Source organism: Maniola hyperantus, chromosome 22 (assembly GCF_902806685.2).
Source record: "Maniola hyperantus chromosome 22, iAphHyp1.2, whole genome shotgun sequence".
Classification (NCBI taxonomy): Eukaryota; Metazoa; Arthropoda; class Insecta; order Lepidoptera; family Nymphalidae; genus Maniola; species Maniola hyperantus.
Window position 1 is genome coordinate 3,840,087 of NC_048557.2, and position 25,862 is coordinate 3,865,948.

At 39.3% G+C, this 25,862-nt stretch overlaps 1 protein-coding gene and 1 non-coding gene across 2 annotated transcripts in view; both read right to left on the reverse strand.

Moving 5' to 3' along the window:
* UBL3 (ubiquitin like 3) overlaps positions 1–25,862 on the reverse strand; it is a 188,489-nt gene that overhangs the window by 22,474 nt on the left and 140,153 nt on the right. Inside the window, exon 2 of the mRNA XM_034980702.2 lies at positions 11,877–11,985. Within this exon, the coding sequence (XP_034836593.1) occupies positions 11,877–11,985 (109 nt within the window). The remainder of the gene's footprint in view (positions 1–11,876; positions 11,986–25,862) is intronic.
* TRNAR-ACG (transfer RNA arginine (anticodon ACG)) lies at positions 12,060–12,132 on the reverse strand. The gene has a single exon. It is a non-coding gene; the product is annotated as a tRNA-Arg (tRNA).

The window sequence follows — 25,862 nt, forward strand, 5'->3', positions numbered from 1 at the left end:
CTGACGTCAAAATTACGTCATTTCGATGTTAATGAGACATGGTTTGTAACTTAAATTCTGTAGGTTCTATATAGATTTTGCTCTCAATTCCGCATTTTCAACGTATTTGCGAGAAGTACCTATCTGTTGTTAATCTAGTCGCTAACACTATCTGTACGTACATCGATTGCATAAATTCATTTCAATTCAATACAATTCAATCGCATTTACAATGACAAACGACCATGACACTGCGTGGCAGCAGCTAGCAGTCTGTTTTAATTGTTTCCCCATGTTTTCACACAACTGTTCGCAATTCCGTACGAGTCATTAGTCATTATTATTTTATGTAAAATTTCACCGCTTTTTCGCTCCGAGCTCATCATCGTTAAATAAATCACAGTTTTTATTTCCACACGATGCAAATGTTACGATAACCTTTCTGCTATTTATTTAGGGAAACTTCATTTATTTGTAGAAAAGTCCTAATAATAACCGATTCTTCGAGTTCAACGGCAACGTCGTCTACCGCCGTCTCAACTATAGTTATCCAATGTTATTGCTAGATATAGGTCTATTGAAGGAACTTCCACACTCCGCAATCTATCCAGGCGGCTCCATGCAACTCAATCGATGTCCATAATAATTATGTCCACCTAGTCCTAAACATAATTAGTACCAACTTTGTGTTTTTCGGTTTGTTATTATTATTCTTTAGTTTATTTCTATGCTCACATTATATAATCGTAACAAGTGCTATCATTTTTAATTGTAGTATCACTTTCAATTCTTTTCTTTTTAGCAAGAGCACTTTAGCATTCCTCCTTTGTCTGGATATCTCCATTCCGCTCGAAGTGATCTGTAATGGCTAACTTTCCGGCTACATTTACAAACGCCTCTGTAAAACTTTAATAAGTAGCAAACTTTGGAATAAGACCATTTAAGACGGAACTTATTTTTAGCAAAATTTTCCTTACAATATACCTACAGTTAAGTTTGGATTTTTTTAGTATAATGCTCTACAAGTTGATTTTTTTTCACTGTATCAAGAACACTCCTCCGAATACAATTAATTTTAGTTATTATCTAAAGTTTCCAAATGAGCACATATTTCTAGCAAGTTGAGATCTTTAAATGGCTTTTTTGGTATAACAATACAAAATGAAACAAAGTTTTGCAATGTGTCCCAAGACTACAAGGTAGTCAATTCTTATTGCCAAAGTCATTGCCAGTTCTATTGTCAAATAAATTTTGTCTGATACAGTAATTTCAAGTTATATAACGCGTAAAATTTAACTCCTCACGCGCCATTTTAATTTTTTGTTTCAAATTTCATGTTTCTGTTTCTGTCCAAATATTTGTAGCAGAATCGTGAGTTTATAGAAAGGGTCCGGAAGTAGTTTTTTCTCTCATTCCCTTGTGCAACATGAATTCCAAGTAGGTCCCAACGAGTATCCGCCCACCCGCATTCGATTCAGGGATATGCCAGTACCCAAGTACCCTGAAGAGGTACGGATACCTCTTACCAGCTCGCAGGATGCACTCAAGTGCCACTTTGGCGGCTTGTTTTATGCAGACAGTGACGTTATGTTGGATCATCCGACTAAGGCAAACACTTGGCTAAGATTTTTTTGTTGGTTCAAGCAACTCTTTCGACACGTTGTTTTATGTTCTGCACGGCTAGCATGGGCCGAAGATAAAAATTATATCCCCCGATTTTATCCACTGCACAGGAGATAACATTAACTTCTCCACCCCTCAGAGCACGGCAACAGGGGAGAGGAGAAGTTTATCCCCGTTTGACATTTCACGGGGACTCGGGGGACTATTTATCCACCGTCTATAGCATGGGGCCAAATAAAAGAAGATAAACTGTCCTTTTTTGACATTTGAGAGGGATAATTTTATCCTCGAGATTTGAGGTGGGTATAATGCTGATAGAACTTTAACTCAATTATTAAAAGATCAAAAAACATGTCTCGCGCTTTTTTTATTAGTTTGAAATAGAGAATTTAGAACGAAAATAACATGAGCACGTAATTAGTGATGGAAGTAATCCCTTTGAATTTCCCGACGCTGAGTTCCGACACTTGTTTCGGATGGACAAATATTATGTGCTGTACTTGTGCGAGCAGCTTAATGAAGCACTAAAGCCGATTAATTCGATGGATGGATTCATAAAAGTAAGTACCTAAGTACTTACCTATTACCTAAAACCATCTTGTGCAAACGAATAGGTACCTACTTAGGTAGGTAGTAGGTACCTACAAATAGGTCCTACATGCGGCTATTATCTATTTATTCTACGTCCTCACATCTATAAGACTCTTGGCAGATGGTAGTTACCAGTGAGATACAAGTCAAGGTCATGGGATGACTATTGCCCGCGACTTCATCTGTGTGGATTTAGGTTTTGAAAATCCTGTGAGAACTATTTGATTTTCCAGAATAAAAAGTAGCCGGTGTCCATCCTCGGGATGTAAGCTAACTCTGTAGGTACTAAATTTCATCTAAATCGGTTAGACTGTTGGGCTGTGAAAAGCTAGCAGACAGACAGGCAGACACACTTTCGCATTTATAATATTAGTATGGATTATTGGAAATATAAAATAACACAATGACTCATTATAATAAAATCATTTATTTGAACAAAATAGGCAGGAGTCTAATTTAACAAAACAATTCTTAAATTAAAATACACACCTATATCATAGTTAAATACATAATGATACACAAACACAATAACACTTTACAAATTATAATGGTTCATCATGTGTTTTGTAAGAGTAAATATGTTAGCCTATTATATTTTATAGACCATTTCAGTATATCCTCTTACTCTTAATTTATTATTATTGAAAATCATTAATGTATACATTGTATGTTTCAGAATTCCAATGGAACAACCAAAGGACAGACTAGAAAATGTAACAAATAAAGAAATCTCACATATCTATGGATCAAACCAGACTGCTAACTGTTGCCCGACAATAAAAGGGAAAAAGGGATGGAATAATAAATACATATTTGCATTAAAATATATTTCTTTAAGTACCTATTACCTAAAACCACCTTGTGCAAACCCATCCTTATATCTACTACTACTACTAGGGTTCTGTAGGGTACCAATGGGACCCTATTACAGTCTCAGCTCTCCATCTGTCTGTCTCCTGAAACGTAACAGGTTAAAGTTGAAATTTTGTACTTATTTCTATTGCTGCTATAACAAAAAATAAGTTTCTTCAAAAAATAATTTTGCTTTAAGTACTCTTTCTGTGTGATTGAGTAACAAACACAAACTCTTAGGCATAATATTAGGAATACCAATTAAAACAATGCTTATTTGGATGTACACAAATCTCTGATGTTAACTTAACAGATCTAAAAGTAGTGCTATTATCCTTAAGAAAAGGAAGTAACAAGTTTAATGTTCAATCAAACCACACTGCCATAGAATAACTTCCTATATTCATAACTATTTACAAATTACAAAAATGTACATATCCTCTACTTACTTTTTATTTATTTATTGGCATTTATAGGAAAACTACTCGGGGCTATTGGTTTTATAAAGTACCCACTGTGTACAAAGTGGGTTAAACGACAGTCTCACCATAGTCCACCACCAACACTTCAAAGATTTCCTGCCATAAGATAAAAAACATTGGCTTGACATGCTTATAAAGAAATTAGGTTAGTTTAATAGCTCAAACCATACCAGCTTAACCAATTTTAAGTGATATTGAACTCTTCTCAGTGCAGTGTGCTAAACTGTTAGTTTTATCATCATCTCAAACAATAATGAAAATATTTTATGTTGATAAGATGTGTACCTAACTTACCTATTCCAATAGGTAGGTACCTAAAGTTATTTTGAGTTTGTTATACAAGACACACATTTAATAGAACTAAATTAATACACGCATCTCTCTGGCTGGCCCATTATGGAGTCTTCAGGTCCAATTCCTGTTGAGCATTTATGCCCAACAGTGATAATTAATATTGAACACTTATGTGCTCATATATGTGACCGACGGCACTATTGAGACATTTCCCGGTGGTCCTACATCCCGAGCTGCCTCATCATACTTGTCAGTCAGTGGCCAGTGCCCTTCTTCAAGTACATATTTCCATGTCTGCAAATAAAACAACAATTTATGCATTTCTTTGTCGCTAACAATATCAATATATTATCACTTCAATTTTGTGTACTGACTAACACAAATTGTCTTTGTGATACTTACTGTGATAGCTAGGAATTTCAACTATTCGATTATTTTTTAATTTGGATAATTCAAAAGTGGAGTTAGGTTAGGTAAACACAAACAATAACAATACTTACGTGCATAATCTTCTGTGAATGTTTTTTAAACTATTTTACGGCTCCGGCTTCTAGCTCTTTTAAAATAAAAAGCAGCCACAGACGAGTTACGAGTAACGAAAACGAGCAAAATCAAAAGCACAGATAAAAAATAATAACACTTTGACATTAACCGAGGACTAGTCTTTCCCCGCCTTATCACCGGGGATAATTATATCCAACCCTGTGCCCATGCTCGGAGAGTGGAAATAACTATCGGAGGGGATAAAATTTTTATCCTTTCCTCGGGGAGAAAATTTCCCGGCCTATGCTAGGCCTGCTGGTGTCATTTTCAACTTTGATTCTAATTGATGAGGTCGTTAACACCGCAGAATTTGCTCAAAACCCAAACAATGCCTTTAATATAATGAAATTAATTACTTCTTAATATGAGTTTTTTGCAAAAGCAAACATTCGTAAATAATGTACGGTTGAGGGCTTAGCGGACACTCTATTTCTCTTTATAGCCTTCTCCATTGCTGAGGGTCGTGACTCGTGACCCCTTTTCAGTAATCACATAAGGGTAGGAGTTTTCTGGGATAATAATGCGGAGGGTTATAGCAATATTAGGAGTAATATCAGACACGTATTATCTTTAATAGGATCTTGACTACAACAAACGTTATCAAATCGGATATCTTGCGAGTAAAACTAAATCTTTAATATCTACCTTCTTAGACTCAACAGTCCATCCCCCCGATTGTGTTAGAAAAACGTATTCATCGTTATCGTAATCGTCAACAAAACTGCCCTTTGATTGGTTGATTCGCTGTTTACACTTTTTTTTCACAGCTAATCAAAGGGCAGAATTTGTTGCCGATTGCGATAACGATTAATACGTTATTCTTACACAATTGGGGGCAAGTTATTCGGAGCAAGCTCCATAAAAATGAAGTTTGATTCTTAACTAGGATTCTTATTTGAATTTTACGAATCAAAGCAAATATGTCGACACGCTTTGCAAATTAAGTTTCAAAAATATTTGAGCCCGTAATCTTTCAAAACCACATACAAGTATGCGTCCATACTGATTTCTAGACTGATTTGAAGAGTTTGTCTACAAAACTTCATTAAATTAAGACTGGTTAATATTCAAATGGATTTGTATGGAGCTCGCTGAGAATTCATTCGTTTTAGGAAGAAAGGATCGCATCCGGTCCCCGGTAGCTTTTAACTCGTCCACCGTTGTTAGATAATTCTTCTGTAACTAAAGTAGATGTGGTGGGTATATATACATTAACATACTCGAATATTTCTGGCCATTTAAAATTTATTATCTTGCAAAGAATTCACTGAGTTTACCGGGCGCTACCGAAAGATAATAACTTCTCTTGAAAATTTAATGAGTCAAATTCCGGCCTTTTGGGGTGGTTCCGTAATTTGTAATAGATTAAACTTTTGTTTTAGTTACCTTCGTTGTACATAACTGTTTATGGTATCTTATCAAGATTACTTAAGAGTACTTCTGATATATTGCTCTACTTCCCTTGATATATTGTTCTACTATGGATGGTGATCAAATAAAAAGTTTTTTTTCTTTCTTTCTTATCCTCTATTGATCTCTATGAGCTATTTACTCATAAATGCCGTAAACTCATGATGTCTTATTAGTTAGACGCATATAAAGTATGACTTTAATATGTAACTGTAATAGACATACATATTATGCGTAGCTCAGCGTTGTTACGAAACTGAAGTGGCAATGGGCAGGACAAATATTCAGGGCAGGATTAGACAAAAATCAATGCATATTTTCAGTTAATTTTAGCAATTATTCATATTTTCTTTTGGAAAGAATTTTCTGATAAGTTCATTTATATATGGGCAGGTCGCTTGTTTAGGATGCAACTTGTGTAGACACTTTAGCTGCATCCCACATTCAGGCGACCTCCTCTATGGCGGGTGCAGCGGCCATCAGCGCCGAACAGGCCAAGAGGCGCAAATATGAAAACCTCGATGGGAGCTTCGTATTCGTGCCTTTTGGTGTGGAGACCTTGGGGCCGTGGGGCCCGGGGGCTCGAGCTCTTTTTGAAGAAATTGCGAAAAGAGTTATCGAGTCAACCGGGGACCCGAGAGCTGGCAGCTACCTTGGTCAAAGAATTAGTTTGGCCATCCAAAGGGGTAATGCTGCCAGCATCTTGGGTACAATGCCTCGCTGCGGTGGTCTCGATGAGGTTTTAGATTTAATTTAATTTATTTTAGTTTTAATTTAATGTTGTTTTTTTTAGATTTAAGTTTATTAATAGTTTATTTAAATAATTTAAATACAAATAATTTAAATTTTAAAAAAAAGTTCATTTATATTAATTGTTAACGGATAATAAGCGCGCAACAGTGTCGCTTTCAGAGCCCTCGTGACAAAAGCGTCGCAAAGTGTGTCACCAGTGTTCACTGCGACTGCGACCTACAGCCGCCGGCGTCGCAGCTCCAAGGAGCCCCATTGTCTCGCTTACTCTGAAAGTTTAACTTGCAACTATTATGGAATGCGCACTCAGAACTGCGATGTGCGAGTGTCAACATGTAGGCACGGTAATGTTATCTATACAGTAATGTAACTCGGCCGTATCTTTGAAATAAATACCTACCGCAGCGCGGTACGTCAACATGCGATAGGGCTGCCCGCTTCCGGCATTTTAATTAAATTTTTTTTTTTTGTTGCTTACTTTGTGTTTAAATATGTACCTGTCATTTGCCTACTTTGTGTTTAAATATGTACTTTTCATATTAAATATGTACTTGAACTTATTTTTAGTGAAAAAATCGCGCGGTTATTAAAAAAACAAAACACCGTCCTTTCGTCACTGCGGCACAGTCGCGACTGGCTGCACCACGAGCGCACCGCGAGATCGAGGCGCGTAGGTAGTAGGTATAGCTCGCGTTTCGTCCGTTTGTATGAAGTTGGAATACTGCTTATAACATTACCGTGATGTAGGCAAGGACAATGAGGTAACCCTCTATAACATGCAGGTTCATTTTACACCTATAACGCACAACTGAGTAGGTTCCTGCGGTAGTGGAGTGGTGCGGGAAGGGTGACAGCTGTCACAAGTTGACGATGACTACCTACTTATGGACAACTGAAAGCTCAGTGAAATCGCTTTGCCTACTGGAATAATGTGAACCGAGCGTTAATATTCCTTATGACTGTACGCGGAATATAAAATATCTGTTTACAAATAAGCGAAGTTTTTACATTGGTCCTAATAAGCGTGCGAGTTTCAACGCGAGTGAGAAATGACTTGCCAAGAGAAATATGGCTCCTTTAATAACAGGCGCGGGTATAAATTATGCCGAGCGCCATTAGCGCGGCGAGATTCATTCTTTTAAGCGGAATATTAAATCGCACCATTGGATATCCCATTACCGCTGGCATTCCGTTGATATGAGAACACCGAAGATTCACACCTATCTGATATTACTAATCCTCCTCTGGCCGTCCGTCTGTCTGCCTGTCTGTCAGCGGGCTAAAGGTATATCTCATGAACCGTAATAGTAAAGCGTTGAAATTTTCACTGAGTGTGTATTTCTATTGCTGCTAAAATAACAAATAATCTTCTTCTTCTTTACTATCCTTACCATATCCCACGCTACGTGGGGTCGGCACAACATGTATTTTTCTTCCACTCACTTCTGTCATCCGTCAACGTATTATCCACCCCTTTTACACGCGTATCCTCTTTCACGTAATATATATATATATATATATATATATATATATATATATTTTTTTCAAATAACAAATAACCAAGATGGCAAATTAAGTACCTACATAGTGTTATTTCTCATACGATGGTACGGAACTCTTCCTGTGCCTGCGAGTCCGACTCGCACTTGACCGATTTGTTCTCGTACACGCTTCGAACCCGTAGGCATATCTTTTGGTTCCATACATCAGTGGTCCCGTTGCAAAAACGCCATTGAGCGCAGATAGGCAACTAAGGACCTGTGCAGACTGGAGGATGGGACGGAAATTCAATTGATAAACTTAATGAATTTCATATTATTTATCCAATCGAAATCAGTACCATTATTATAAATGCGAAAGTGTGTTTCTTTGCTGGTTCGTCCTTCAATCACGTCGCAACGGTGCAACGGATTGACGTGATTTTTTGCATGGGTATAATCAAAGACCTGGAGAGTACTTTTTATCCCGGAAAATCAAAGAGTTCCCACGGGATTTTTGAAAAACCTAATTCCACGCGGACAAAGTCGCGAGCATCAGCTAGTTAGGTCATTTATTTCAATGCTCGATGATTGGCCTAGGAGCATCGCAGCGCAGTTATCTCTGGAGCACCGAGCATTGAAATATAGTACGCGACAGGTCGAGATGGCAGTCGGGGAGGGAACGCCCCGCACACCCGCACAGCCCTTGAACTAACCCGGTGCGAGCGAGCGCGGGCGCTGTGCGGGTGTGGGGGTCCCCCCGCGTCATATCCCGAATGCTATCTCGACCTGTCGCATACTATACCTTATTTCGATTGGATAAATTAATATTAAATTTAATTGATAAATTTAAAATCCTCTGCCGTCCCGTCCTCCAGTATACGCAGACCCTAAAGGCAAGGCGTAGTTTCAATGACTGTGTCACGGGCACGCCATGCTCCGGCGAGCACGTTGTCTATCGCCAAAGCCGTAACGATAATAGTATCCCATAAGAAACTTTGCAAAAACTCGTATCAGCCATCTGTTCGCTGCCAAATTCCAATGCTGTTTTTGTCTGCGAAAGTGGAAGGGAATTTTTGAGTTCAGTCTGTCTGGAATCTGGAGGAGTTTTTCTTTTTATTTTAGCCTTGAATCTCGGTTTCAAGCGCTAGGACTCTTTCTGTCTAAAGTTCTCTGCATAATTTGAATGTGTAAAAAGATATTCAGGCTAGTCTTAGAGATCCTAGTATTGCCTTTTTCGTTTCCTCTGGGCCTCGGAGATACTGTGCCAAGTTGCGTCCATCTCATTTATCAAAATTTATAAAAGGAGATGCTGACTCACTGACTGACTGATCTATCAACGCACAACTCAAACTACTGGACGGATCGGGCTAAAATTTGGCATGCTATTATGACGTAGGCATCCCGCTAAGAAAGGATTTTTGAAAACTCAATCCCTAAGGGGGTGAAATAGGGGATGAAAATTTGAGTAGTCCACGCGGACGAAGTCGCGGGAATAAGTTTGTTAAACCTAAGAGATGAAATAGTTCAAGATATATGCGGAATTGTGGAAGGTCCTCAGTCGGGTAGGTACTACCCACCGTACTATTACCCTAAGAACGGGGCTCATGGCAGATGACCTATGAGGAATAAGACACACGGAGAAAGTACTATACTAACTTTATGGTAAGTACCTTTTTTTTAATTGAAGAAAGGGGAATATTAGTCATTGAACATGCCTAATATTCTTTATTAGGCATGTTCAATGACTAATATTCCCCCTTTCCTCTCCAACTAAGCGTCAAGATTGTGCTAGGAGTAGGTACGACAATAGTGCAACGAGCGGGGTTTAAACCGTCGACCTTTCGGTCCTTTCAGTCCACTCCTTTATTCGTTGAGTTATTGAGGCTTGTTTGTTTGTTGTATTAATGCGAAATCCTTTACCGTAAAATAATCATTGTTTTAAACTAGCAATACCCGAAAGTTGGCAACATTTCCGATTAGCTCTGGGATTGACTGTCTAATTGAGCAATCTCAATCAAGCTCCACAGTCCACAACAAGCGATATTGCTACTGAGTGCTGAACTAAAATTTGAAATTCTCGTTACTATGATGACCGATTAGCAACCTTATACAGTCAGTTTGTAGACAGAATTCAGAATGTATTATCCTAAAGTATCTAGTAAAGGAACGTGAACTTGATCGAAGATTGTAAAAATCAGTTAAATGAATCAGTACCCTTATTATAAATGCGAAAGTGTGTTTGTTTGTTGGTTTGTTGGTTTGTCCTTCAATCGCGTCAGCCACAGTGCAACGAATTGACGTGATTTTTTGGATGAGTATAGTTTAAGACCTGGAGAATGACATAGACTACTTTTTTCCCGGAATATCAAAGAGTTCCCACAGGATTTTAAAAACCTAATTCCACGCGTACGAAGTCGCGGGCATCAGCTAGTTCTAAATAGGTAATCGTCCAACTGTATGATTACTAATCTGTGTGTAAATTAGTAGAGATGCTGTCAGACTTGTTGCCGGACTAGTCGAGCTGCTAAGTTAAGCACGAATCCCTTTGTTTCTATTTCAGCTGGAATTAGGCAACTAATGGTCAAGTCTAATTTAGTGGCAACAACGGAACCCTCAACAACAGTATTGTCTAAGCCATAGTGTAAGCCAATTTAGGATTCAGCAACATCCCTTGGACTAGTAAATTTAATTAGCGGAGATTCCAGATTAACCAACAACTAACGAGACCTGGTAATAATGGTTTCCACAATATCCTTTCGGGCAAGTATATTCTGGTTATTGTAACAGCAATTTCTTATCTGATAGTAATAGTAATTTGCTGTTGAAATGTAACTTGCTAAAACATTGGTAAGCATAACATCATCTAAATATATAAAAGGAAAAGGTGACTGATTGACTGACTGATCTATCAACGCACAGCTCAAACTACAAGACGGATCAGGCTGAAATTTGGCATGCAGATAGCTATTATGACGTAGCATTCGCTAAGAAAGGATTCAACCCCTAAGGGGGTGAGTAGGGGTCTGAAATTTATGCAGTCCTCGCGGACGAAGTCGCGGGCATAAGCCAGTTTTATATATAAATAAAAGAAAAAACTGACTGACTGACTGACTGATCTATCAACGCATAGCTCAAATCACTGGACGGATCGACCTGTTTGGCTTGCAGATAGCTGTTATGACGTAGGCATCTGTTAAGAAAGGATTTTGAAACTTCAACCCCCTAAGGGGGTAAAATAGGGGTTTGAAATTTGTGTAGTTCACGTGGACAAAGTCGCGAGCTTCAGCTAGATACTTATAGCAATCTAAGCAAGTAATTTAAAAGTTTAGAAAACTCGTCTGCCAGCAGGTCTGGTGTTTATTAAGAGTTTTTTTTCCAAAATTTATAGGCAGTGTCACTCGGGATGTAAGGAGTCTAACGATACCCCATACATCCAAATCCTTTCTGGCATTTAGAAGTTATGGTGGAATAAAGAAATTCATAATACCCCATAGTACGCGACAGCTGGAGATGGCAATCGGGGTGGGTACGCACCGCACACCCACACGGCCCCGCGCTAACCCGGTGCGGGATAATGTGAGTGATGTACCAGTGTGCGGGTTGTCTCCCCACCTCATACCGCGATTGCCATCTTGACCTGTCGCGTACTATACGTACATGAACCCTGAACACATTACACTTCTTTATAGGGTTCCGTACATCAAAAGGAAAAAAAGGAACCTTTAAAGGATTACTTCGTTGTTTTGGACAGTTGCGGTCTTCTAATACTGTATCTAGTCTTAGACATGTTTACCTCAATTTAGACGAATTTAATGAATCGAATGTGAAGAGATTAAGAAATGCAATTACTATAAATTAGGTATGAAATTACCTTCTGGCCAGTTATCGTAAACGTGAACTGCTATGTCGCCGGCTGAGTCTACCGGACTGAACACGAACTCCTTCGTTTTTCCGGACACCAAAATTAATCGCAGGTTTATCTGAAACAAAATATATTTTATTAGAAAAAAATATTTTAAAAAAAGAGAAAAAGAAAAAAAAGAAAAAGATTGTGCGACCCTGCCAGGATTCGAACCTGGAATCTTCTGATCCGTAGTCAGACGCGTTATCCGTTGCGCCACAGGGCCGGTTGACGATGTGGCAAAATACGTAGACAAATAACGCTCAGATTGATCTATATTTAGTTGTTTTTGTTTATGTAATACAGTTGCGCAATTCACGCATATTTTATCATATCATTTTGAAAACTACTTAATATACTTTAGCATAATTAAATTGTATCGGAAGTGATCGTAACTCACAAGTTTGATAAGTAAAAGGAAGGTATGGGTCGCGATAGGTCGAGATGGCCATCGGGGTATGAGGCTGGGGGAACGCCCCGTACACCCGCACGTCACCCGCGCTCGCCCGCACCGGGTTAGCGCGACAGCTGTGCGGGTGTGCGGGCCGTCCCCTCCCCGATTGCCATCTCGACCTGTCGCCGTACTATACTTTGCCGATAGTCTTATTTAATTGATATGCATTAATATTTAATATATATAAGTATTGCAAACGTCATCAATCTCAGTAGAGCACGGTTGGCACGGGTCTCCTTTCAGAGTAGATTACGCCATAGTCCATCACGCTGATAAAATTCGGATTATCAAATTTAACATAGAGAACCTTATGGAGAACCTTTGAGAACATTATGGAGAACGCTCAAGCATGCAGGTTAGCTAACAAGGTTTTAGGTTAAATCAAGTGATATTTATTTGCTTAAAACGCACACGTTTACCTAAATATAGCACAAAATGGCTATAATTCAATCACGAAAGCAGCTTACAAAGATAAGTTTGCGTTTAGTTTTAATTAGCATAAATGATTGCTGGAGAAATCTGCGGTCAGTGCATCGCCTACGCGGGCTGGTGACAGGATGATGTAGTACCCTACTGATATTTAGAGCATCTGCATTTCCTGTTTACTTGTACTATACAATGACATTCACTTCTGACTAACTTTCCCACTGTATGATTGGGAAGTGTTACAATTCGTAAAGATACCTTATGTACTAGAAGATAGCATAATATGTACTTTCTGCAGATTCCGCTACTACTACTTAGTAGAGATCTAAATATATAAAAGGAAAAGGTGACTGACTGACTGATCTATCAACGCACAACTCAAACTACTGGACGGATCGGACTGAAATTTGGCATACAGATAGCTATTATGACGTAGGCATCCGCTAAGAAAGGATTTTTGAAAATACAACCCCTCATCATCATCATCATCAACCAATAGACGTCCACTGCTGGACACTAGGTCTCATGTAGGGACTTCCACACGCCATGGTCTTGCGCCGCCTGGATCCAGCGGCTCCCTGCGACTCGTCTGATGTCGTCCGGCCACCTAGTGGGGGGTCTTCCAAAACTATTCAACCCCTAAGGGGGTGAAATAGAGGTTTGAAATTTGTGTAGTGCACGCGGACAAAGTCGCGGGCATAAGCTATGTAGGTAGTATAGTCCGTGACAGGTCGAGATGGCAAACGGGGTATGAGGCGGGGGGACGCCCCGCACGTCACCCGCGCTCGCCCGCACCGGGTTAGCGCGGGGGCTGTGAGGGTGTACGGGGCGTCCCCACCCCGATTGCAATCTCGACCTGTCGCGTATTATACTGCATTTAATATTAAAATTAGACAACATTAACTCTAACAAGATTCTGAAGATATTTGAATATTAATTTAATTAATTATTGATGCATATAAAGACGAGAATGTTAATTTGCAAAAGATTTGATTAAAAAAACCAGTTTGAAATATTTTTATTTTTGCTTTTGGAGACGTACCTCTAATCTAACCTCCAAACATTCCGTACAGTACGCGGCAGAAAATATTGTACATCGACCTTCAGACAGAGATAGCGGTTTCGTAGAGTGCTGTGTCTGTCGTTCAGACCGACAAAACGTCACACAGGTATGAGTGTCAAAGACAACACTCTACAAAGTCGAAATCTCATTCTAAAGGTGGATGTACATTATTTCTTGCCGGCTTCTGTAGGTACCTACTACGAGTAGGTATGCCCACGACTTCGTCGATGTATAAAAGCGCCAAAACTAACGCGCGTGGAAGCGGGAACACCAAAACAGCGTAATACGCGCAGAAGATAACGCTAATCTAAAACCGCCCTTATGTCCAAACGTTTTATTGCCCTGTCAAACATTCAAAACTGCAGGTAAAAACCAGCAATTCGGCAAATCTTTAGGTACAAAAAAACCCGGCCAAGTACGAGTCAGACTCACGCACTGAGGGTTCCGTACTACAATCGTATTTTATTAACATTTTGCACGATTTTTTTTTTTCAAAAATAGTAATATTTGTTCATGAACACATTTAAATTTTTTCTTGTGATATAACCACAACTTCACGGTTTTCAGAATTTTCCCCTCATGTCTGCTATAAGACCTACCTTCCTGCCAAATTTCATGATTCTAGGTCAACGAGGAGTACCCTATAGGTTTCTTGACAGACATACAGACAGACAACAAAGTGATCCTATAAGGGTTCCGTTTTCCTTTTGAGGAACCGACCCCTAAAAACAAAAGTTTTAAATTTTTTCCAGTTATTCAAGCTTTTTCCATGAAACCGTAAGCCCACGCCGGCGTTTGGACAGCTAACTCGGCGCTGGCAATCGGGCCAGGTGTCAGAATGCCAATCAAAACTTGATTAACCGCTCAACGTATCTTATATTGCACATCTAGTCGGCTTTTTTAAAGCGATTTGCTGAAGTTGCGAGTTCATTCCTACCTACTTGGTGCTAACTACTATAGTTATATATTATACTCCTAGCACAAGCTTTACGCTTAGTTGGAGGGGAAAGGTGCTTATTATTCATAACTCAAACTCATTTATTCACTTTTTATTTCACAATACAGTTAACAGTAGTATAGCTATATCAAACGAAACTTAAGCACTCCTACTATACAGTAAAAACAGTTGGTACAAGAGTACACTCTAGCTATTGTTAGAGTTAAGGCTTGAACAAACAGAAAGCGTTCTTTTTCTTTCATTTCATTCAATCATTCATTCAAGCGCGACGAGAGCGACGCGCTGCGTATATTACGTGATACGTCTGGCCCATCTGCTGTCGTTTGATGATGAGCAAAACTGCTGTGTTAAAAGTGTCACGAAGATGAATATAATGATAATCTACCATTGTTTGAAGGCATTAAGATTTAAGACTGAACAGTTCGCTCACTAAGTACATTTCCTTGTGTTACAATTAAGATTCAACAACCTCGATAGAATTTGAGCGTCAAAACACTTCCACGTTAAAGTAAAATGGAACTTAACAACCTTTTTTTAAGCTCAAGTTCAGTATTATTATTTACAGCCAACTTTCCAAGCCAAACCTTGTAAAATTAAAATCGATAGTTCTCAATTTTTGACTTTAAATCAAGGACTTTTAGGTCCATTTTATTCTGACGCTATTGTGTTTCCACGCTCGAAATGTAAAATCAGATACTAGAAGCACACTGTTAACTGTACGACCGCGAAGTTTTGCCGTGCTGCTGGTGCCACTGTCGCGCATTGTCTGCCCAAACCTTATTGTAGTAAGTGTAACAAACGAGGTCATGCCTACGAGTAGTGCACGGCGGCGCAACGCTGCAGTGTTTTGCCAGGGGTCCCTGTTATTTATCGTACAAATTGCTCAACCAGACACTTTTGGACAGTTATGTATTTTGCGAATCGTTCCCCTTCTTGTTGCAATGTTATTAGGTTACCGTCGTGATAATATATGGGCGTCTCGATTGGGACGAGCGTGTATTTCGACTGTAAAACACGAGTAACAAGGGGAGATGCATATTTTTGAATTATTGTAGCTAGGAGTGATATATTACTTCCTATTATAGTGTAATATACAAATAGAGAGTGGTGCGAGTCCGGTGCGAGACCGCACCGGACTCGCACCGGAAAGTGCAACATTGGAAGACCTCACACTAGGTGAACAGACTACATCAAACGCGAGTCGCAGGGAGCCTCTGGATTCAGGCAGCGCAAGACCGTGGCGTCTCGAAATCCCTACAAGAGACCTATGTCCAAAAGTGAACGTCTATCAGTTGATAATGATGATGATACAATAGACCTGGGCTGAGATCTATAGAGCGCACTTTACCTTTGCTCAGACTTAAGATTGAGTTAAAACGAGACAGATTTATGTGAGAGATATAGCTCTGTCTCGTTTTAACAGTGTCTTAAGTCTAAGCAAACTCAGAGTGCGCTCTATCTCACCCTAGGCGTGTCAGACAATAGGTAGAATTCAATAAAATACAAGCAAGAACAAGGTGTTACCAGTTGAAAATATATCACGAATCATGGTAAAAATGATTCGCTGCATGGAAACAAATCCGCCGCATTTGCCGAATTACCGGAGTGAACACACTTCGCCTACTGCTTGCGGTTGGCAACGCGCCAAAAGTTACGAATGCTTCAACTAGTAAGGAATTTCTGAACATTTTCTGATTAGTATTTCGAGCTGAACTTGGGTGTGGATTTTAAATTAGCTGTAACATTGCCGCATAGTGCCTGTGACCTTGAGATAATCAAGGACATTTAAAATATAAAACTACAAGATCATATTTTACATAGTATATACTACGTATAGAATGTTCAAGTAAAATATTCTCATTTGAACAGTCCATTGAAATAGAATAGGATATATTTTTTTTCAAATAAACTTTTACAAGTGCTTTGAAATTGTCACAGAATACAGAATTTACCACAAGTCCAGAATGCCATTCCTAGCGAGAAGAACTAGCAAGAAACTCTGCAGTTGCCCCTTTTCAAATGTTCAATTTACAATTATATTATACGATATTGTTTAAGTAAATGCAGTCCCGCGCTTTGCTAACGCGAGTCAAATTTACGCTTTCATCATAAGGAAGACGTTGGATATTGTATCAATAGCCATATCATCACTACTCTACTCATATCATAAATGCGAAAGTGTCTATGTTTGTTGGTTTGTCGTTCAATCACGTCGCAACGGAGCAACGGATCGACGTGATTTTTTGCATGGGTATAGTATAGTTTAAGACCTGGAGGGTGATATAGGCTACTTTTACCCCGGAAAATCAAAGGATTTTTTAATACCTTAATCCAATCGTACGAAGTCACGAGCACCAGCTAGTACCTAATAAACATTATTTTTTTTTATTTTTTTATTTATTTATTAAACAAATAAATAATAAATAAATAAACAAATAAATAAATTATTTAGTAATTTCCTTGAAGTGTAGAACACTAAAAAATTATAAAAAATATAGTAAAAATCAAATAATGTCATTTCTCGTTCAAAGAGCTTCATTGTAATATGGGCCTTTGAAAGTAGTTTCGGTAATTGCAAAGTGTCGCTACTAGATGGCATTAATCAGTCGCTTCAGTACTGAGAGAACATACGTATCACAAATTTCGCCACTGGCGGTAAGCGAAACCGTGGCCGAGTTGGTCAAGGTATCGGACGCGAACCCAGAAGATGCAGGTTCGATTCCTGCCGGTTACGCAATTTTTGATATGTATTTAAAATTATTAAGATAAAACAAATCAGAATATCCGCGTAATAGACAAACATTGACATAGTGTGTTTATTGAATTACTCCAACTGTACAAAATTGCCGATTGCATAATGTTATGTTTGGCATGGAGCCAGTTCTGGCGAGTGAGGAACATCTGAAGAACTACCCAGCTGAAGTTTTGTCTTTTTACATAACACCGGTGACCTACTCTACTCGTATGCTTGTGATGAGCTTCGAGTTCTGAATATTTATTCATAATTCAAAAATATTTATTTCGCTAGAACAATTTTAAATAGTACATTAGAAATTGGGAACTGTGAAGGAAAACATCGTGAGGAAACACGCATGCCCGAGTGTTCTTCATAATGTTCTCGAAGGTGTGTGAAGTCTACCAATCCGCAGATGGCCAGCGTGGTAGACTATGGCCAAAACCCTACTCACTCTGAGAGAAGACCCATGCTCTGTAGTAGCGATGGGTTGATCATTATGATGATAGTCCGCGTCAGGTCGAGATGGCAATATTGGGGTATGAATGCCCTGCACACCTGCGTTCGCCCGCGCCGGTTTATCGCGGGGGCTGTGCGGGTGTGCGGGGCGTCCCCACTCCGATAGCCATTTCGACCTGTCGCGTATTATACATGGTAATATTGTTGATATGATAGCCAAAGCCGCACGCGGACTGTGCCCGTGTTCTGTGAACTATTCGTAGCGGACAAAGTTCGGCCATTGCATGCGCTGCGCGCTGGCAACACGCCAGCTGCAAATGTCTAAACAGCGAAGAAGGAACTATAGAATAACTGCCGGTATTTCTAGGTCAAGCTTCTATTTTTCATCTAACAGTATTAGGTATAATTTATTGATTTTTCCGTTTTTAGGGTTCCGTACCCCAAAAGGAAAAACGGACCTTTATAGGATCACTTTGTTGTCTGTCTGTCTGTCTGTCTGTCTGTCTGTCTGTCTGTCTGTCTGTCTGTCCGTCTGTCTGTCAAGAAACCTACAGGGTACTTCCCGTTGACCTAGAATCATGAAATTTGGCAGATAGGTAGGCCTTATAGCAGACATTAGGGGGAAAATCTGAAAACCGTGAATTTGTGGTTACATCACACAAAAAAACCGGCCAAGTGCGAGTCAGGCTCGCGCAATGAGGGTTCCGTATTACAGTCGTATTTTTTCAACATTTTGCACGATAATTCAAAAACTATGATGCATAAAAAGAAATAAAAATCTGTTTTAGAATGTACAGATGAAGACCTTTCATATGATACCCCACTTGATATAGTCACTCACTTCGAAAGTTGAAAATACTAATTATTAGTTCATGACCACAATTTAATTTTTTTTGTGTGATCTAACCCTAAATTCACGGTTTTCAGATTTTTCCCCAAATGTCAGCTATAAGATCTACCTACCTGCCAAATTTCATGATTCTAGGTCAACGGGAAGTACCCTGTAGGTTTCTTGACAGACAGACAGACAGACAGACAGACAACAAAGTGATCCTATAAGGGTTCCGTTTTTCCTTTTGAGGTACGGAACCCTAAAAATTAAACGAAGTCGCGGGCATCATCTAGTAGGCTATAAATTACATAATATTATGTACCACAGACGAAGTCGTAGGCACAAGCTAGTAATAAATAATAAGCTAAAGGTCGGTCAACTAGTTATAAAATCTTGAACGGGCAAACAAATATTTGCGTCGCATCTAAAAATTCAATTCGTCGTCGCATCAAATAATGTCGACGTGGAACGTTGCCAGTTGCCAAACAATAAAACATCGTCTAGTAAACGTAGTAGTAATCGAGGAAGTAGTAAAAGAGGAGTGACTTGTATTTTTAGATGTATCAAGATTCAAGATGTGAGTAACTAGCATTTTCCCGCGACTTCGTACGCGTGGATTTAGGTTTTTAAAAATCCCGTGGGAACTCTTTGATTTTCCGGGATAAAAAGTAGCCTATGCCACTCTCCAGGTCTTTAACTATACCCATGTAAAAATCACGTCAATCGGTTGCTCCGATGCGACGTGATTGAAGGACAAACCAACAAACTAACAAACTAACAAACCAACACACCAACACAAACAAACACACTTACGCATTTATAATATGGGTACTGATAGTAGAACTCGGGCATAATGTAGCTGTGTAGGCAGTGAAAGAGTTTTCAGAATAGGATCATTACTTGCGGAGATTTTAAAACGATTTTACCTATTGCCCTGTAGGTTTTCTTGACAGACACGACAGACAGATGGATAGACGGATAGACAGACAGACAGATAACGAAGTGATCCTATAAGGGTTCCTTTTTTGCATTTGAGGTACGGAACCCAAAAAAAAGATTTTATTCTATTTCCGTGATGTAGAGTGCATAGTGTAGCTGTAGAGCGATAACAATAGCCCCTCGAGCGGGTGCACGCGACTAGATAATCACGTTTCACGCCAAATGAAAGCTGCATTCAATCGGCAGCTTACTATAAAACGCTTCTGGTTAGTTCACTTACTGGGCAACTATTTTCTAAATCTAAATATATAAAAGGAAAAGGTGACTGACTGACTGACTGACTGTTCTATCAACGCACAGCTCAAATTACTACAATAATTGCTATAACTACTTTAAAAATTGTAAGTTTGATAAAACATGGATTAGAATCAAAAACAAGCATCCAAAATATCAGAAGCATCGGTTGCAGAATGACTAATGATCCACCAACCTGTATAAGGACGGTTACAGACAAGCGTTTCATACGCGCGTATGATCTCGTTTTTGGAAGCGCATGTAGGCGCGTATAGGCGCGCGTTTTGGCACACGCTCAACTCGTACGAGCGTTGACGCGCTTCTAAGCTCGTATAAGCGCGCGCCGCGAGAGACCACCACCCACCGGGCTACCACCGCCGGTTCGAGCGAACACGCCGAAATATGCCCGTATACGCGAGTCTGGTTTTTTGAAGTGCGTAATGTAGCGCGCGTGTAAGCGCGTATGCTGAAACGACCGTATACGCGCAAAAAAAATACGCTAGTCAGAAACCGCCCTAAGATGGTGGTACGCTTGAGAAATAATAATGTAAGGCGTTAAACAAAGGGCGTTAAGAAGGTCGAGGTAATAAAAGAATTGTGTGAAAATATATCTGGAAATAAAGATGTCCGAGAATTGTTCGGCCGCTAAGAAATAAGTGTAAGAAAATGGCATCCTCAGGCGGTAGGTGGGCCGCACCACCATAAATCAGGGCGTGCCTTAAGCGCCTATTGACCCGGTTCGTGTTTTTCAGGAACTCATAATTCAACCAATGATTACTAAGTTATATTTTCCCCACAGCATTTTCCTTGAGAAGCCCCCGCGGGACCAACTAAAATCCTTGAAAATGTTGAGTTTAACTGGAGCAGCGGACCTCGTACATTAAGAGCAAAAAAACCCCACTAATGATTACAAAGACAAAAATATTATCAAGATTGGGAAGATTGAGTTTGGAAGTCTATCCGCCGAATGAAGTTAGTATAAAGCTAACGGTAGTATAGTATAGCGCTCTCTCTCTCTCTTTTACGTCATCCCATACAAAAACAGAGAGAGAGAGAGAGCTATACTAACTTCATTCCGCGGATAAGTCAGTATAACGCTCTCTGTGTAACGTAATCCCATACAAAACAAATGATAGTACCAAACAGAGAGAGCGCTACGCTATACTAACTTCATTCTGCGGATACGGTATATAGTCAAATACTTATACATTCATCTCTTTTTACCTCATTGCAAGAGTTGCGTCAGAGAATAAAAACAGCAATATTATTGACTAACAAGGTAAAAAGGCAAGTCCAGTGAAAATTGACTGAATTACAAATGAATGGTGATTCTGTACACCAGTCAGATTGAGTCCATCATCATTATGATTAACCCATCGCCGGCTCACTACAGAGCACGAACCTCCTCTCAGAGTGAGAATGGTTTGGCCATAGTCTACCACCCTAGCCATGTGCTGATTTTTAGACTTCACACACCTTTGAGAACATTATGGAAAACTCTCAGGCATGCAGGCTTCCTCACGATGTTTTCCTTCACCGTTAAAGCAAGTGATATTTAATTAATTAACACGCACATAACTCCGAAAAGTTAGAGGTGCGTGCCCGAGATCGAACCCCCGACCTCCGATTAGAAGGCGGATGTCCTAACCACTAGGCGATCACAGCTTCCACAGCAGATTGAGTCCATTTTGGGGTAATTGCTACTCTAGTAGGTAATATGATTATCTACTCTCTGCCTGGAAGCCTTAAAGTCGACTAACAATATTTGCCTTCAAAATAATTTCGGCGGCGGAATTTTAATAAGCCCTGTTATACTTGTAGAGACTTCAGATAATTGAATTGGGACAGTAACAAAGATGAATTGAGAGAGAACTAAAATTAAAATTCAGATAATCCTACGCTGGCAGTGTATCATTTAATATTTAAAATATTTAATATGATAGTACCTACATCTCTACATAGTATAAAGTCGCTTCCCGCTGTCTGTATGTATGAACGGGTAGATATTTTAAACTATGCAACGGATTTTAATGCGGTTTTCACCAATAGATGTGATTCAAGAGGAATAAGGAGCATCTAAATTTAAAAAAGAAGTAGATTATGTGTAGATTGTAGGTTAACATGAAAAATTATAGCCTCGCAACACGCGTCCCACAAACATAATCCCATATTAGATACGGGAAGGGGCCAATTAATTAATAAGGCAGAATAATTTATCGGGCAACACCAGCGATATAAACGTTAAACTAGATAGGGCGCTTTATAGTAACAACTTATTCCAACAAATATCGCTGTCTTCACTACTGAAAATCGTAATTCGTAATCCGCTTTAGAAGGAGTCCGTTTCTAGCAACATAGATAAGTTAGGAAGGTACTACTACTAATGTCTGTGTGAATAATTTGGAGTTTTTGCGCAAGTTTAATTTTGACAAACTAAATGCGTCTAAGCGGATTACGATTGACAGTACAGCGAACACCGATGTTTTCACGTTTCGATGAGTTCCCAACGAGTCACACTGTGACACGATTGAGTGTGACTCGTTGGCAACCTACCACGTGTTATAAGCCAGCTGAAATATCTGCGAACCTGGCTTCGTGACGTCATGCAGCGCGCTCGCGTCGGCACCGGTACTGGATAGACGAAAAGGGGCGAGTTGTGGGGAAGCGCGAGGGGAAGCGCATTCCAGCAAGGTGCGTAGATGTTTCCGCCACGTTATACTATGAAGCGCCACATCTAGTGGAACATTAATATCGCTGGGCGACACAATTCACGCGCATGGCATCGCTTATTAGCTGGAATAGCTCTCGGGGGTCGGCGGTGGCTTGCTCTTTAACGCGTTACCAGCTGATGAATTTTTAATTATCGCCATATTTCATGCTAAATAATTGTTATATTATGGGCAACGTTGTAATTCAATTTTTATAAAAAGGTTGATAACTTATGGACATTAATTGCCTATACGTCGTCGGTAGAAAATACCTACTCAGTGGTGAAGCTTTAGAAATGTTACCTAAATATATATAAAAGGAAAAGGTGACTGATTGATTGACTGACTGACTGACTGACTGATTGACTGACTGATCGGGCTGAAATTTGGCATGCAGATAGCTATTATGACGTAGGCATCTGCTAAGAAAGTATTTTTGAAAAGTTTAGTAGCTCATTGGTAGGAAAGGCATTCCGAACCAATGGTAGATGCATTTAACAATTCAAAAGTACGTGTGAAAGTTTAATTGACTAAAAATCTTTTGATTTTGATATTGATTTTTTGCCGCTCTGTATTAAGAAAAAAAATCTAAAGTAGACTGAAAATATTAAAAGTCATGACATGTTTAAAGCCATAACGGATCTAGGTAATGATAATAATGAATTCGTATAGAATGAACGAAACCCATGGATAACTATAATCAATTGACATATTTATAGCTATGATAGAAAGAACTAGAATTCGTAATGATAATGAACATCTATACCTACTCATAGAATGAACGAAATAAACAAAATGTAATAACAATAATTAGACCTTTCTTGTTTAAGCCACAGAGTAGGACAGAGAGGGAGCTTCATACAAGCGGTTTGCTGTAGGTATACTTACTCATAGCACAGTTAAGATAAGAGTCCGACATAACCTCCGTGCCTCACCGGGCGCGGTGGAAGCCATGAGGATTTCCCCACGGAAAAAAAATGGAATTCATTTGCTGTAAGAAAACGAATTCCATGAATGACGGTATGTTTTCGCAAAAAAGTAATTGGCATGTACATTTGATCGCTATCAAACGGCACACACAGCAAAATGCGGTAAAAACAGAGCCATTCATAAAATTGATCTAATCGAGGTTATGCGGTTGGCTCCATTATATTATTTCAGAGTCAGGGTGAGTAGAACTGGCCCATTGGGAACTGGGTCGAACTAGGGTTGCTAATTTAGGTATGCATTTTTAATATTCCACTTACGGAAAAAATCCTGCTTTGTTAGGTACAAAGTAGAATTTTTTCCGTTGAGAGCTAACAGCAGCAACGGAAAAAAAGTTGAAAAATGGCTGGGAATAATAATTTTGCAAGAATTCCATAACGATTCTTGAGAATAGAAAAAATGTTCCGAAATAAGTTTTACCTAATTCATTATCATTCTTCAAGTATCTTACTTTATCATATGTACTTCAGAAATATTGTATTACATAATACCACTAACTATACCTAGTACGCGACAGGTCGAGATAGCAATCGGGATGGGGACACCCCGCACACCCGTACAGCTCCCGCGTTAAACCAGTAGGTGCGAGCGCGGGTGACTTGCGGATGTGCGGGGCGTCCCCCGCCTCATACCCCGATTGCCATCTCGACCTGTTACGGACTATACTTACCACCAGAGAGATCGCAGTCAAGGGCTAACTTGTATTGGAATAAAAACTAAAAAACTCGATTATTGGCAAGTGATAAGCGGTAACCCTATCAGAAATAGCTTAACTGTGCCGAACTTATCGATTTTGTTCGCCGCCAATAAGTGAAACGTGTAGGCCGCAACCATCGCTCTAGCCTCCAGTAGCATTATGCTGAGCTTGACACAGTTTATTTCGGCACTTCTTCTGCTTGAGGCATTGGAGTAAGCGACGCGGGATAACCAACTGCAGTTAGGTATAACATGTGAAGTGTGGCACAATTTGCAAAATAGACGTTTTCCTTTCTTTCAGCAGCCACGCTCAACTACTATTATTTATGACTATTTACCATTTAAACACCATGAATTGCATTAAAAAATACGAAGAATTAAATTATTAGAACTGACACTATGTTTTTAAAACTGTTAAAATTTTATTGAACTTACAATTTCCTCCATAGTATACCTATCTACTTCATTTTTCGAATTAAATATGACTAGCTTTAAGCTAACGAAGAAGTGGTGAAGGAAAACATTGTGAGGAAACATTATGAAGAACTCAGGCAGAGTTCTTCATAATGTTCTCAAAGGTGTGTGAAGACTGGAAATCCGCACTTGGTTGATTATGATTTACTTACACCCTTCTTATTATGAGAGAAAATCCGTGCTCAGTAGAGGCCAAGCAATGGGTTGTGATGATGACGATGATACCTGTTCTATAGTATCACTACTTTGGTCACATTCGTCCTTGACGTCTGCACAAAAGATTGGACCATCTTACAATTGAGGTAAATCTTACAATAAGATGAGGCAGTGTGAGGGAAAAACCACTCTAACTAGGTGAATATTCACAGGCCTTCCCTAGACAACCGTAAATAGAAAGGCCAATATACAGTAGAAAACAATATTCAGGACCAAGCGCATGATAAGAGAGATAGAATATACTAATAAAAATTATAGAATGAATACAACGTCAACACAATAGCTACAAAGTACGTAATCTCCTACACGATTACATCTTTCAAAGTCAAAGTCAAAGTCAAATGGTTTATTCAAAATAGGTAATAAATTACTCTTATTGATGGTCTGGTCTGGTGTTAGATTTGTAAGATATAGTGGTGATAATTATTACGCATACTTAAAACTAAAGCTACGAGGGTTCCAAACGCGCCCAGGTCTGAGAAGGGCCCTCAACAAACTCAGCCGGGTATTCTTTTTATTATCACCACTTTACAAAATTATTGAAACGTATTAGAACTATCACAAAGCCGTTAAGCAACTCATTCCCAAGCTTGCTTATCATTTAAATAATCCTTTACATTGTAATAGGAGTTTAGTCAGAGGAGCAACAATGAGCATCAGTCTCTCGGCTTACGTCTGTCATGTCGTTAAGCCTGAACCGACGAGAACCTACATAC